The 16,053-nt window shown below is 39.1% G+C and overlaps 1 protein-coding gene across 2 annotated transcripts in view; it reads left to right on the top strand.

The window, feature by feature from the left end:
• Positions 1 to 11,832: 11,832 nt before the first annotated feature.
• Positions 11,833 to 16,053, top strand: part of MRPL3 (mitochondrial ribosomal protein L3) — a 43,337-nt gene continuing 39,116 nt past the window's right edge. Inside the window, exons 1-4 of one of the 2 annotated variants that reach the window (XM_079101324.1) lie at positions 11,833 to 12,107; positions 13,048 to 13,232; positions 14,218 to 14,309; positions 15,433 to 15,531. In XM_079101324.1, coding sequence (XP_078957450.1) covers positions 12,007 to 12,107; positions 13,048 to 13,232; positions 14,218 to 14,309; positions 15,433 to 15,531 — 477 coding nt within the window. In that variant the 5' untranslated portion in view covers positions 11,833 to 12,006. The remainder of the gene's footprint in view (positions 12,108 to 13,047; positions 13,233 to 14,217; positions 14,310 to 15,432; positions 15,532 to 16,053) is intronic. The other variant, XM_079101325.1, reaches the window with a different exon arrangement.

Genomic DNA, 16,053 nt, shown 5'->3' with positions numbered 1-16,053 from the left:
AAAATCTGAGCATCTCTGTTTCTCCCTGCCTAGAAACAAATCGGAGCCTCTCTCCTTCAGTGGCTCCCCACCAACTTCAGAATGAAGTCCCAACTCTTGACCTTCAACCAAACATGCATGTGATTTTCATCATCTGATCTTTGCCCACTTTTTCTGCCTACCTCTAACTACTCTACCCAACACTGCTATGCGCCAGCCTCTTAGCATGACATTTGCTGAACAAGGCTTCATTATGGTTTAGATATGAGGTGTCCCCTAAAATCCCATGTGTAAGACAATGCAGGGATTTTCAGAGGTAAAATGATAGGATTATGAGAGGTGTGGACTGATTAGTGGGTTAATCCACTAATGGATTAACTAAGTAGTACCTGTGCACAGATAGGGTATGCCTGGAGGCAGTAGGTCACTAGGGATGTGCCCTTGGGGTGGATAATGTCTCTCCTCTCCCCCCCCCCCCCTCTCTCTCTCTCTTTCCTGGTTGCCATGTCCTGAGCTGCTTTCATCCTCCACACCTTTCTGCCATGATGTTCTGCTTCATCTCAGGCTCAGAGCTATGGAGTCAGCTGACTATGGACTGAACCCCTAAAACCATGAGCCAAAATAAACTTTTCCTCCTCTGTGTTGTTCTTGTCAGGCATTTCAGTCAGTGACAAAAAGCTGACTAAAACACCACCGCTTCACCCAGTTAACGACTACTTAGCTTTGAAGTCTCAGCTCAGGTGTCAACTCATCTCAGAAGCCCTCCTGAACCTCCTCTGTCCCAGACTTGGCCAAGTATTCCTCCCATGGGTTCCTCTTTCACCCGTGTATACCTCTGTCGAAACCTCTCCCCAGCTAGAACATTATATTCCTCCAAAGAGCAGAGCCTTGTTTTATCTTTCTACATTGGTCCTTTATACGTGATTAGAGCATGAAGGAAAGATCAGTAAGAGAAGCTATGAGAAGAAAGCCAGTTGTAACATAAAACCTCACTGCAGTCTTCTAAGAAATTAAGCTGCTAACCAAAATCTGGTGCACTAACTTGTCTTACATCAAAATTCTGTTTAGCACAAAGATTTCTGGGCAAACACTTTTAAGTACAACAAACATAATTTAAGAGAATGTCACCAGTTTCCAAGGTTTACGTGATGTAATCACACAATTCATCCCTGAAATTTCTATAGCCCTCCATCGAAGACCCCACAGGGTAATGAAAATGATTTTGGAACCAGATGGAGGAGGTGGTTTACAACATTATGAATATAAAGCTGCTCCCCCGCCCTTTACGGTGCAGTCATTTCCCCGCCTCCCAACTTACAACCTAGCTTGTCAGTCTGTGAACATCCTAGCTAGCTATTGGTTCATCAGTCAGCTTACAAGTATCCTTCTCCGTTATTGGTCCCCTGTTATCCCGCGGAATTCCACTGCTTAAGAATGACTCCCCCGCCATTTTCTCTCTCTCTCTCTTCCTCGCTTTCATGCTCTCTCCTCCTGGCTTTTACTCTCTGACTTGGGCACACACTCTCTCTCTCTTTTCCTCTCATTTTCTCTCTTACCCTGCAGGGAGACACTCTGCCTGTTTGCTTATTAAACGGTCTTATGTGAATGCGCGTGTCCGGAGTGGTTTCTGGGTTCTTACGGTGAATGCATTAAATGCCACTGAATTTCTACTTTTAAGTGGGTAATTTTGTTGTATATGTTATGTGACTATCATCTCAATTAAAAAACACACACAATAAAATGTTCTCAGACCCCAGTTCATTAAATTAGCAGACAAACCAGTCACTCATCTAGTTCCCTTTGCAAATCCACTCTCAGCTTTTGTTTTTTATGTGGCTCCAGGTTCTTCTGCTAATCACCTCCTGCCCTTGTATCTCATTAACAGATTGCCAGGAGTCTCCACTTTTCTTTTGAACTACAATTTACTATCCACTACACCTGTCCCCACCATAGACAGTATTCTTGCTTAATTCCCCCAAATAGTGCCAAGATCAGACAGTAGTGTTTAAAAAAGTTTTTCCTGAAACCTTGGTAGTGAACCAAGCAAACTATGATACAAAAGAGATAGACTTCAAACTGGACACTGTATTTGCTTTAAATCATAAGTTATAAAATGTTTCATTAAAAAATTTTAAAAATTTTCATATTTGCCAAAAACACATTTATCCCAAATTCATTCTTCAGTATCAAAATACACCCATGCTTTCCTCATACTATTTAGTTTAAAAGTTCTTCTGCCATTTGCAGTTATACAGATCATCACCAAATATATACATATATATATACACATGTACATATATATACATATACATATATATATATATATATATATGGGATTTGTAATTTCATGAGACCCTTATCTTTCTGCATCTTTAAAAGGGATAATATAATTCTGAAACTCACTCAAGAACACTGATGTTTTATAAGCATATTCTTTTGGATTAAACTTACACAGGTTTTTAATTTTAAAAGCCCAGTGTGAATTCATAGAGACACATCAAGCCGCCATTTGATTCTTATCAGGTTCACTTCTGAGAACACAGCAGGCTCCTAAAACTGTAGCCTGGTTCATGGAACAAAGATGCTCTTCACCAGAAAAGTAAATGCAGCTTCCATCTCTGGAATAATTTCTCTAGTCTCACCCAGGAATTTATGAAGAAAAGAGATTCAAAACTACGTTGGTTTCCTTGAGGATACAGTGTCCTCTTATGCATCTATGCACATATAGTCATTGGTTTTTGCTTTTTTTAAATTAACAGCAAAACTGAATTTGTGGCTCACTAAAAGATGAGTAGACACCATTTTCTCCATTATTGCTCCCATTCTGATCTTGAAGTAAGATTTCTAAGAAACCATTTGTTTTGCTGGTGATTTAAAAGTTTGGTACATTTCAAAAGGAAGTTTTTTTCTTTCCTCTTGCAAAATGAACGATTTTTTCCAAGTAACATAAAAATGCTAAAACGGACTTCCTGCATTCATTAACAACACAAAGGTAAATCCATGGCAACAGTAGGATCCACTGGGATTGTAATCCTCACATCGTGGAAAACAATCAGAGCACTAAATGTCAAACCCAGGTGGACTGGAGTGAGGAATATTAAAAATATGTATACCCACAGGAACTGAATTAGGCTGAGAAAATAATTTTATAATCTAAACTAATTCATTTAGAATTTAATATGAAGCAAATGAATTGAAAGTGGCTAGAAATAACATTAAATTCAGCCACAGTCCAGAAATTACCATTACGTTCTGCCTCTTTGTTTAAAACCTTTGGTTCAAAATGAGCTCAGCTGAGCTGTCATTCTGCAGATTGCAGACCATTCTAGGAAGTGCATTTATTCATTCTAACATGAATGAACAAAAAGTTGCCCTAACTCCCATAAGAAGGCAGAATTATGGTTATGAGCAAGAGTTTTTGTGTCCGGTTGAAACATGTTTCCCAGAAAATGTAAGTTGACTTAGCTTCTTTGACCCTCAAACTTTTCATCTGTAAAATGGAGACAATACTACCTACCTCTTAGAATTCTTGTGAGAACTTGAGATAACAGCTTTAATGCATTTAGATCAAGGAGTGGCAAATCGTAAGGGATCTATAAGTTGTTATTTAAAGCATAAATGGGCAAGTGAGATGGCTTAGGAGACAAAAGCTTGGTCAAAAAAAATGCATAGGATTGAGAGAAATGCAAAAATCCTATATTATTTAATGACCCTCAGCACAGTGACTGGTTCAGAGGTAGGGCTGAGACCTGAGACTGGTCAGATAATCCAAACCCAGGACTTTTGCTGGGGTTCTCAGAAGATAACTTCTTCAGTTATCTCAGAAGGAATTATCTCAGAAGATAATTCCTACACTGTGAGGACATAAATCTGCAGGTGCAAAGTGCCATCCCGCTGCCTCATAGGTCTGAGCCTGAAATAGAAGAAAACAGAACTAGAGAAGAAAGAAGAAAAAAGAGAGTAAAATAACATCCCGGTAGTCTCCATCAGCTCTGGATCCAGTCTTACCTACAAAAAATTTCAGCTACATAGGCCTATACAGTTTCTTTTTGCTTAATCCAATTTAAGTTGGACTTTTGTGACTTATAACCAAAGATTTCTGACTGATACAGCTTGGCCCTGGGCAGAGAGGAAATATCGAGGACTGGGGTAGAGGAGGGGTACCATTTCTGCTCACCTCCTCTGGAGAAATGTCCATTCCCCCTCCTTATAGCCATTCCTCTTCCAGCTTCATCAGCCACATAGAATTCCCATTCCCTTGCATTCATTCCTGCCCCCTGAACCTTTGTTGGATGAGAAGTCCCTAAATTAATATAATGATACTAGTTATCTATTAATATTTTATTATAAGTGTTCTGCTCAGGACCGTAGAGAACAGGCTCATCTTTGAGTTAGTTCCCCATAGGGTTTAGCACATAGATATCAGATAACACATAGACGGCAGAGAGAACATAAGATTTGGAGCACAGAATGTGTTCGTGGGTATATGAAACAAGTATACAGCCCATTAACCAACATCTATTTCATTTTCTCATATGAGCTGGAAATGAAGTAGAGGAGATACAGACCATTCCTTCTAACCTGGAAGCAATTATTCATGTTGCTACTTCAGGGAGATGTCAAAAGGACAGGTCAGTTTAGTGTCCTTCTCTCTTCCACATTTGGGAGCCCAGTGTTCCTCCCCAATATTCTCCACTGACCACTCCTTGCTATTGTCCCTTGGTGTCCATTATGTGATGGCATGTTACATTTTATTAAATTTCAGGTTCTGAAATGAGATAATTCACACATATGCATGAAACAATGGAGACATTCAAAACAGAACTCTCATATTCTCAGAAGCAGGAAGGACATAGTGATTAAGTTTTTTTCTGAATTTGTTGCAAATCTGAGGGATAGACCTAAGGAAAGTTTAATGGAAAACATCTTCTTGTCCCACAAACTGGCTTCTTTTTCCTCCTTAGGAAAAGCTACTCTGTTTTAGAATCTATGGAATATCCATTATAATCAGCACTTTTCTACTTTTTGAGACCTCCCAAGTGCCCAGTGATGGGACTGTCCCCTGAGATCAAAGGAGAAAGTCCAGTTGAGGTGACCAAGTCTATTTCTCTAAGAATCAATGTCTGATACATTTTAGTTTCTCATATAATCAGGTCCCAAACTTCCTTTTACAGAAGGACTTACTGATTCATAATGGCATTTTGCATTCAGATATTTCCAATCTAGTTGATATTTCATTTTTAAAATCATTTTTCCCCTTTTCTGCTGGCTATAACTTAAGCAAAGAGCTATTTTATAAATAACTGCTGCTTTCAGTTGTCTGAAATAGAAAAATCAAAGGCTGAGCATCATGCAAAGTAGGAAAAAGTGTGATAAGGAACTAGGGGACCTGGATTCTAAATTAGGACATATTGCATATTTAGCTTTCTTAAGAACATTTACTAGATCTGTGGCCTTGGACAATTTACCTAGCATCTCTAGCCTCAGTAGTTCCCTCATAGATGGTTGTGAGAATTAAATTAAATAATATTTGCAATGCACTTAATATAAGAGTAGACACTATATAAAAGACTCAAAAATTGTACGAGTAGTTCTATTACTATTATTACTACTGTTGAAGTATAATCAATTTCTTTGCCAGTGAGTACATATTCTCTCAAACAAATTATTATTCCCATCAAGATGGGCTCACTCAAAAGACCTGTTTCCTTTTAAGGCAAAGTCTGCATTCATACCTATCATTCTCTGCAATGATCCTAGACTGGAAATTGTGAATTCCAAGGAGCAAGAAAGAGACTGAAGGAAGCAAGGGAAGTGTGCTTAGCATACTGCACCTGATCTAGAAAAATAACCCTGCCTCCTTGGTGGTGGTGTTAATGTTGATGCTTATAAGACTATTTTTAAACAATGAAAACATTTATTTTGCATATGTTCCATTTACATATGCATATGTTGCATTTCTAATACGAAAAAGTCAGCAAAAGTGAAGATAAGGTATGGTAATTCTGATGACTTTCTCAATATTTCACAATTTCTAGATATTTCTGATGTTTTTGTGGATATATAATTTGCATATCATAAAAGTCATCCTTTGGGGACATTATATTTCAGGTATTGTGTCAAAATACATTCTACTGTCATGTATAACTAAAAAGAACAAATTCTTAAAATTTTTTAAAAGTCATCCTTTCAACATGCAGTTTTTAGGGTATTCACAAAGTTGTGCAACCATCACAATTAAGATTTCCAAGTATTTCTGGAGCTGTTATAAATGTATGGTTTCTGGGAGAGCTTAGGAAATATATGACTCTGCCTATAAAGAATTTAAATTCTTATTGAGAAGACATAGTTTATAAACTCAAGTCTTTGCTCTACCTATGATAAAAGACAATGATGCCATGTAAGAATATGTATACACATACAATAAGAGGTAAGAGAGGAGAGGAATTGGGAGCCAGGGTTATGTATTACGAGGCAGTCCTCATGCAGGAGGTAGGCCTTGCAGATGAGGGAAAATCGGAGAGAATGTATGAGCAGGGAGGACCATCAGATGCAAGGAACTGTCAGGCCAAATGACCCAAGTGTTAAACTCTTGTCAAGCATAACTATTTTCCCTACTGAGAGACTGCTGGGACTTCAATAGGAAATAGAAAAGAGATTAGATGAAGCCCAGTGATTTCAGCCAGAGATCGCCTGTTCTATTTGAAAGTAATTTATATAATAGTGACCAGCAGCAACTCTCAGAAACTCAGGTGTAATGCTTATTGGCTTCTGTGGGATGTATGCTTTGTGGAGTGAAGACAGCGTTTAGCCCCTGGTTGGAAATTTCTGCTTTAAAAAGCCATTTTGTCCCATTTTGAAATAAAGTGAGAGTGAAAGCCGTGCCCCATGATGCTTCATGGTTAATAAAACAGCAAAGCCATTTTTGCCTGGGCATAAAAGATTATTTTAAGCATCGTCTCCCTGGCTCCTCAGTTACTAAGGGAATCCTGTCTCAGCTCAGCAGTGCAGATGGGCAAGTTGCCATGACGATCCTGCTAGGCCTGTTTGGAGTCTAAATACCACAGATGGAGGAACCATTGTCACTGCATGACCCCTGAGCAGCCTGGCAGTGCCCTCCCTGCCCTTTACAGTTTGCCCATTTTTTCTCCTAGACCCACCTTATCTGCCCAGTCCTTGCCTCTGGGGTGCACAGGCACAGTTGGAAGTGAGCTTAAGGTCAGCAGTTCATCCTGTTTGATGGTGACTGTCTCCTTTTGTCCCAGACTGGGTTGTGCATGTTGGGTCATAGTCAAGTCCTCATGTCCTCTGGGCATGTACAAGTCTTCAGATACATGAAATTCTTCAGGTCTGAACTTTGCCTCTCTGAATGGAGGAGATACTAGATATTTGTCCAGAAACTGCACTTAGGAACAAAAGAAAACATAGAAAAAAAAATCTTATTTTCTCTCCTTTGAGCCAGCCAGGCATAATCGGAAGCTATTTCATGGGATAACTCTGCTGGTAGTACAATCCTGCTACCTAAGTGCAACTCCCTTCCTTCACATGGACATACACATGATATTAGTGGTTCTAAATAGGGCAACAACATCTTCCATCCCACATGCTCTTCTTACAATGTGTCTTTGCCACCTTCACAGTCAGTTGAGTCTGTGTCCCTTCACCTCAAAACTGGGCCTGTTTGTGATTGTTATGAAGTGATATGTGACTTCCAGGGCTTGGTCATAAAAGGTAACACAGTCCACACACATTCTCTTGGGATGCTTGCTCTTGGAAGCCACGTTGTGAGGGAGCTCAAGCAGCCAGCATCTACGTGCAGAGACCACATGCGGTTGCCAGTATCAGTTGAAAGCCAGCATCTATCACCAGACACAGAGTCAATAAGCCTACAGATGATTTTGGCCTCCAGCTGATACCATCCCCATCTTTAAGTCATTTCAGGTAAGGCACCAGGCATCACCAAGCAGAAACACTGTGTCCTTTCTGAATTCCTGGCAAAGAGAATCCACACAGAAAATAAAATGGTGATTGTCCCATGCCCAAAAGTTTGGAGTGCTTTATTCCTTTGCAATATTTGCTGCGAATGTGTTCCTTTTACTTACAATGCTCTTTTTCCACTCTATGCCTAGGCAATCATCCCCTTCCCTCAAAGAATAATTATGCTACCTCATCTATAAGTATCAAGTCCAGGTGCTTTGTTCTGCCTTTGCCATTTTCTCTGTTTACCTCCTCTGTCTTCCCTGCTACCCTGTGAGTTCCTTGAGCACTGAGGGTTTTTGTCTTGATGTTTTTGAGTAGAAGCAAAATCACAGAATAATTGGGGATTTTAGAGTCACACATAATTATTTTTCAATTCCAGCTGGGCTAGTTTATTAACTGAGTAGGAAAGTGACTTACTCTATGAGTTATGGGTAATCACATATGTAAAATGGTGAACATATCCATCATCATCAGGAGAAACTTTGTGTCTATTCTGAGCCAAGTGCCTGACATATAAAGTGCCCAATAAATAACTGGTGTTATCATGATTATTTTAACATTTCCCACATTTAGTACAGTGTGATTCAAATTCATTTGATTATTCAACCAATATTTTGTTAAGCACCTACTATTGAGAACTATATATTTCATATTGATGTTCAATAAATATTTTAAATATATTTTTAAATCATGCAAACAGCAATGAATTTGGATTATTAATGGATATGAGCCTCGTTACTAAGAACTATTCTTCTCAGAACTTGAAAAGGAAACTCGAATATAGAAGAGTTAAGTTTTGATCTTGATGTCACATCTCAAAATCAAGGCTGTTACATTTTGAACTTTGGGTTTAATGGTCGATATTAGTTTTATCTTGCTGCTATAACAAATGACCCAAAACTAAGTGACTTAAACAATATAAACATTATCTTCCAATTCTAGAGGTAAAAATTCTGACATGGGTTTTACTGGGCTACTGTGAAGATGTCAGCAGGGTCACATTCCATTCTGGAAGGCCTAGGGGAAAATCTGTCTAGAAGCCACTACATCCCTGGGCCTTTCTATTGTCCCACACGTCTATAACTTAATCAGTGTATTAACCCATTTGATGGATTAGTAATTTGATGGATTACTGGGTGGCAACCATTGGTAAGTAGGGTGTGGCTGGAGGAAGGAGGTCACAGGGGCAGTCCCATGGGTTTTATATTTTGTCCCTGATGACTTGCATGCTCTCTCTGCTTCCTGGCTGCCATAAGCTGAGCAGCTTTCCTCTGCCATGCCCTTTTGCTAAAATGCTCCACCTCACCTCACCCAGAGGTGTGGAGTCAGCCAACCATGACCTGAACTTCTGAAACTGTGAGCCAAAAATAAAATGTTCTCCTCTAAATTGTCATTATCAGATATGTGAGCCACAGCAACAGAAATCTAACACAGTTCCGATGAACAATTGAAGTCCTAGAGAGGCAAAGTGGTCCCAGAGTCTAAGGCAATTTCTAGAAATGATGGGAAGCTCCAGATCAGGCACTATGTATACTAGGGAAGCTTAGGCTGTGTTCTTCAGCAACTAAGACTAGTACTCATCAGTTAGAAGCATACTACAGGGACTAAATAAAATATGATGACACCTCACAGCCCCACGTGGCAATCAGGAGACATGTACTTCATGACAGCAGACAAATCAAGGTTTGCTTTGATTCAGTTCAACAGTGAGTTTCATTTCTTCAAGGTCACCATTCTGGACCAGGAGAGATTTGGTAATAGAGGCAAATGTTATATGGAATGGCTGCCTCATCAATCTTTATGGCCATTATGTTTGATATATTAACTTACCAGTTTTCCTCTTTATTCTTAGAAGTTTCAAGGCAAGGATGGCAACATATTAGTTATAGAGAAACAAAATTTCTAGAGCACAAGTTCTATTATCACATTGCCCAGATTTAAATCTTTGCTCTAACACTATCTGGATGACCTTATCTAAGTTAGGTAATCTATTCCTGCCTATTTTCTCAATAGTAAAGTTGACATACTTATAGTATTATCACATGGGGTTATTATGAAGATTGAGAAAATATACCAAGAGAGTGAAAATGAATCCTGTTAGCAACAATAATGTAGTGTTTATAATAGAATATCAACATAATATTTCTAACATACTATACCACACTACTGCTACAAAATGATTACCAATTCTTTCTTCTGAGTAATTGCACATTCTTTATCTATTCAATTCCATTCTGGTTTTCTTGTCTCCAGAACAAAGATTGAGATGCTTAATTGCTGAACTTACCACTGTTTCTTGATAGCATCCATTTCAAAACAAGTTTCTCTTTCCCTGTTGGTACCATGATCATCACCCAGCATATGTCCAAATCTTATAAAAGCCCCTCCCAACTCACTCACATAGCGACATCCCTAGGTGCATGCTCCTTCTTACTATAACATACTGTTAATCTTAACTTTGTATGATTTCATGTATTCTCCCAGTGGTATCTGAATGATGGGCTACCATAACACTGAGCACATGTTACAACACATTGTCTGCACAAGAAATGCTAGCTATTGTCAGTAGTAGGGAAGTCTTTTCATTCTCAACTTATTGAATGTAACACATTTCAATACATGTTTATTGAATGAAGGTCCTTTCTTAAGTAACTGTGAAGACAGAATGAGTAGGGTGAAGAGACATACACTTTCTCCATGGTCTAAAGTGTCATTGATAAATTTCCAAGGTAACTGCAACAGCAAAGGATGGAATGGAAAGGCAAAGATTTTGAGACTTACTGAAGTTCAAGTAGTAGCTACAAACTAATCCTTGCCTGAACCTTGCAAGACAGACTGTCCAGATCTCTAATTTAAAAAAAAAAAAAAAAAGAGGAGACTGAAAAAGCTAAACTTTTAAGGTATTTCTTAATTTCTACACTCATCTGACAAATAAGGAACCTGACTACAGTATAATAGAATGAATATCCAATGTATATCCATACTGACTAGGCTAGATCCTGAACCCAGAGATTGGTTTGTGCAGAAGTTACATTAGCTCCCTCTTAATCACCCTAATCCCTCTTTAATCACCCTAAAATTTAGTGACAACAGTATTAAGCATTAATTTTCTCAAGCAATTGTGCCTGGTTGGGAATTCATGAACTTCTTGGCTGATGGTTCAGGCTGAAGGGCTTTCATGAGGTGCAGTCATCTGAAAGGTTGCCTGGGGCTGGTGGATCCACTTCCTACATGGCTCACACATGGTTCACAAGGGGGTTCCCTTCCATACAGGCCTCTCTACAGAGCTGTCTGAGTGTCTGTAGAACATGAACACTGATTTTCCCCAGGGGAGTAGTCCAAAAGACTAAGAAAAAAGTAGCAATAGGTTTTATGACCCAGCCCTGAAGTCGCACAACTTCACTTTGGTCATATTCTATTGTTAACATATGCCAGCCCTGGTTTAGTGTCAACTCTGCCCATCTGCCAGATGTGTTGTTCTGGACCCGCACCTAAATTTTAAATTTGTGTCCCTTCATCTATAATATAAAAATAACAACTTCCTTTTAGAAGTGTTTTGAGGATTAACCAATACAAGATTATCAAAGCACTGCTTAGCACAATGTGTTGTCCCACAGCGAGCACTATTAGAAGTGATTTCTCGTTCTTTAGTTCCTCGGAAAGTCTGTCCTTTGTTCTTCTCATTCCTCTAAAAGTTAAATTCTAAACATACTTCCTCTCCCCCGCCCCGGATACGTGAGTCTATTCCTTCTGCACCGCACTCTATTCAGACCCAATAGTTCAGAACTATTGTCGAAGAGGAACCCTAGTTCTGGGGGTTGACCCGAGTGCCCGGAACTCATTGAGAAACGGACCGGAAGTGCCTCCCGACCGGAAGTGGCTCCGTGGTTCTCTTTTCGTCACCTAGGACATTAGCGGACAGTAGCTGTGACGGCTCCTCCAACCCCAGGGCAGCTACGAACGCATGGTGCTTGAGTGTGGACGCTTTTAAAATACAGTGGCGGGGCGCTCGGAGGTGTCGGGAAACGAGTGCTCTTCGGCCGCTTCATGCCAGGTTGGAGGCTGCTGGCTCAGGCCGGCGCCCAGGTGCTGGACTGCGCCAGCGGCGGCGGCGGCGGCCTGGGTGCTAACCTGAGCTTGGGGTATAGGTAGGTACCAGCAAGGGAAGGGGTGTGGGGGTGGTGCAGCTGCACAACAGCGTCCTTGAGCAGTGTCATGGCCTGGCGCGGAGGGGCCTGCCCTGGCTAGAGGAGCAACGCGCTCAGTCCAGACGTGAGGCACAGAATAATAAAGAGCGTTAACTTAGCATCTCCTAGGGGATTGGAGGTGTGATTTTTTTCCCTGTGCTTATGAACCGGCTACTAGCGGCGAATATTATTGGTGGCAATAATATCTTCTAACAAATGAGCATGTAATGTGTGCCAGTCGCTGTGTTCATTGTAGTGTACCATGTAGCCTTATGTGAGCAGCAAACTATCCCACGGCTTACGGATAAAACTGAAACTTAGAAAGGGAAAGCAACTTGCCCAGAGTCATTCAACATATAGTGGAAAATCGCGACTCTAGCTTGGCTCTACTTGACTACAAAAGGTAATAGATTGCCAAAAGCTTTACTTCTATTCTGGCCTGCCTCCATGTAAGAATAACACACCTCCTTCCAGACCTTCACCCACTAAGGCCTTTCATGATATGTTCACCTGTTCAGAGGCTTTGTCTTTTGGGGTCTTTTAACTTTGTGACGCCCAGTTTCTCCATGTCTGTGAGTCTGGGCCATGCCATTGCTGCATCTTGCCACCTCTACTGGATATAAAAACTATTAAAATACACATCAAATGGATTAGTGACTTCACGTGTCTAGGTAGAACTACTTTGTTAGGAATTGGTTTATCCCAGAGGAGATTAAGAAATTTTCCTCCAGGGAAACCATTTATGGTAAGATGTGAGCTCCATTTTGATCATAAAGATTATGGGGAGGGGGGATACACAATTCAAACCCTTTCCTCAGGCTGTGACTACATTTTCTAGCATGTGGCCTCCCTTACCTTAAATGGGGGAAACCGTGATTTAGATTATTTTTCATTTTTACAGAACAAACATCTGGCTTTTTGTTAGAAGTCTCCATGGCAAGAGTAGTACTTGGTGGTATGAGCATCTTTCTGAAGAAAATGCCTCATTTGTTAAGCAGTTGGTCTCTGAAGAAAATAAAGCCCAATTAGCAAGTAAACTGAGTCCTCTGAAAGATGAACCATGGCCTATACATCCTTGGGAACCAGGTGATTCTTTTTTATTTGATGAGTTCTAATTTCTGAGTGGCTAGATATCTTTAAAATTATAGGGACCACTGGATAAATTTTTCATGTCTTGAATTAATTTTCACATCTTTAGTTTGTGTGTTTCATTGTGATTTGTTTTGCAACTTTATTTCTAGCTTCCTAATCTGTTAGTGAAACACCTCCTTGAGAAACTGTTTTGAGGTGAAAGGAGACTCATTGTGCGTACATTCTCATTTTCTTCAGATAAAAAGAATATAAAATGAACCAGTAAAGAAAGGGTGGAAGAAAATGATGTAAAAATTGAAATGTGTCACAAAGATGTTTTCAGTTGGAATGTTCTGACACTCTGGGTTTGCCAAAAATGACCCCAAAATTAGCTCTAGCTCTTTGTATCTGGTGGGATATTAAGCCCGTGTGTAGCCGGACCAAGAAGAGTAAGGCCTTTCCCATTGAGTGGGTGGTCTCTGCTTGAGTACATTGTGACAGTTGAATTGTATAGTAGCCAGAAGTTCTTAGAGGAGCAACTTGCCAATTTATGCAACAAATGTAAGCGTTGAGATGGAAGTTAACATATTTTAGTAATATGACTAGTTGTAACATAACTTCTTAGAATTTAAGTGGTAGATGTTTTTTAGTTAATAAAGTTGATCATGACTTGATACTACATAAGCATAATGATGGATTTATGTGCCCTATGTATATGCAATTGTTTAAAAACTGGAATGTTCCAGCCTACATATTTTTTTCATTTAGTACAATTTTCTTACATTTGTTCATTTTACAAATATTTATTGAATACCAATATATTATACCAGGCATAGTTAAAAGTCTGGCATCTATTGCATCTGTAAGGGTCAATCTTGTTTTACCTCATGAATATGCTAGCATATTTTTTATATGCCTGCTCCTTATATCAAAACCAGATTTTTGGAAAGACTATTAGACCATATTGACAAATGTTGAAAATTTTCGTTTTAATTTCTAGGTTCTTCTAGAGTTGGCCTTATTGCTGTGAAACTGGGTATGATGCCTCTGTGGACTAAGGATGGTCAGAAACATGCAGTCACATTACTTCAGGTAAGAAAGAAACAGCTTATAAGTGATTTTAGTATGTCAAGATGTCTTTGTTCAAACTTTCATGGGCATTTTTTGTATTCTGAAATATGTAACTGTGTGGTAAAGAAAAGAATAATGTCAAACATTGATAATATTAAAGAACTTTATTTATGATGGTTTAAGGAATTTTTGAGTCTTGCCTGAGCAGTGACTGGATACTGATATTGGGATAACTGGAGCTGTTCACTGGAGATAAAGTGCAAACCTAGCTTCTCACAGACCTACCAGTTTAATTCATTATTGGAAGTATCCCAAATGTCCATTAGCAGTAGAATGGGTAAGTTAATCATTGCATAGTCACAAAATAAAAATGCTATACAGCAATGCAAATGAATATCATAGAGTTGCACACAACACAGATGAGCCTTACAAAATGATTTTGAGTGACAGAAGACATGAGAGTGTATACAGTCTGAAACAGACAACACTAGATTTATTATTAGGCAGTGCTCCCAGAGATAGTAATTATAGACCAAAGTGATTCATAAATGTCAAGAGTTATTTCTAGGTCTGGGGAGATAGCTCAGTTGATAGAGTGCTTGCCTTGCAAGCACTAAGGCCCTGGGTTCGATCTCCAGCACCACCAAAAAAAAAAAAAAAAATAGTTATTTCTAGAGCACTGCTTCTGAAATTGTAGCGAGCCTCAGATTCATCTGGAGGTCTTATACAGCAATGGGTCTGAATTGGAGTTGGAGAGTCTGCACTTTTAGCAGGTTCCTAATTGTTGTGAGTTGTCTGGGGACTACACCTTGGGAACCCCTGCTGTAGAGTGAAAAGGGAGGGAGATGATTGGGAGAGACACAGAAGCTTTAGGGATCCTACTTCTTGACCTCAGTACTGGTTCTATATTATCTTTATAAGGATTCATTTCATTATGTATTTATATTTTATGTGCTTTTCTGTTTGTTGTATTTGGCAGTTTTTTAAAAGTTTAGTTGTATATTTTTTAAAATTGTGTTTGGCATTAGAGGGATGATGAATTAAATAACTTTGGGGAATTCATAATTATCCTAGATCCTCAATGTGGCTGGTGTGTTATGTTAAAATGTATTTTGACACTTTTTTTTTTTTTTTTTTTTTTAAGGTACAAGATTGCCATGTTCTAAAATATACTTCAAAAGAAAACCATAATGGAAAAACCGCAGCCCTAACTGTAGGAGGAAAAACTGTATCACGCTTCCATGTAAGGATATATTTTCCTTCCTAGACTAGTACATTTCATTAATTTTGGATCTAAATGCTTTCATGTTTTGAGATCACTCTATAGCCACAAATTTGCATTTTCTATGAGGAAAATTGTGTGTTTGGGGGGAAGCAGTTTAACGGGTCCATTTTGCTCAGAAGTCTGAGGGAATTTGAATTAGTTAATGGTCCCTCCCCCTTCATCTGGAACAAGTGATTTACCTCTCCAAGCTTAGTATTTGTACATCTGTAAAATGGAGATAAAAAACTGCCTAACTGATAATGTTTGTCACAAGGATTAAATGAGGTTTTTCAAATTTGTGTGAAATATAACAGGCACTCAATACATTAGGTTATTTTGTTGTTTTATTCTGCTATACACTTGAAAATTGACAGCATTTGACACCAACAGCATGTGAGACTTCCTTTTTTGTCTTTTAGAAGGAACTTTCAGTTCTTGGGAGAAAGCTGTATAGGGACCCTCATCAGATTTTTTTTAATAAAACATTTTTTTCTAAGTAGA

Source organism: Sciurus vulgaris (genome assembly GCF_902686455.1).
Source record: "Sciurus vulgaris genome assembly, chromosome: 10".
NCBI classification, from domain to species: Eukaryota; Metazoa; Chordata; class Mammalia; order Rodentia; family Sciuridae; genus Sciurus; species Sciurus vulgaris.
The sequence above is the reverse complement of the archived record's forward strand: the minus strand, read 5'-3'. Positions and strand labels throughout refer to the sequence as shown.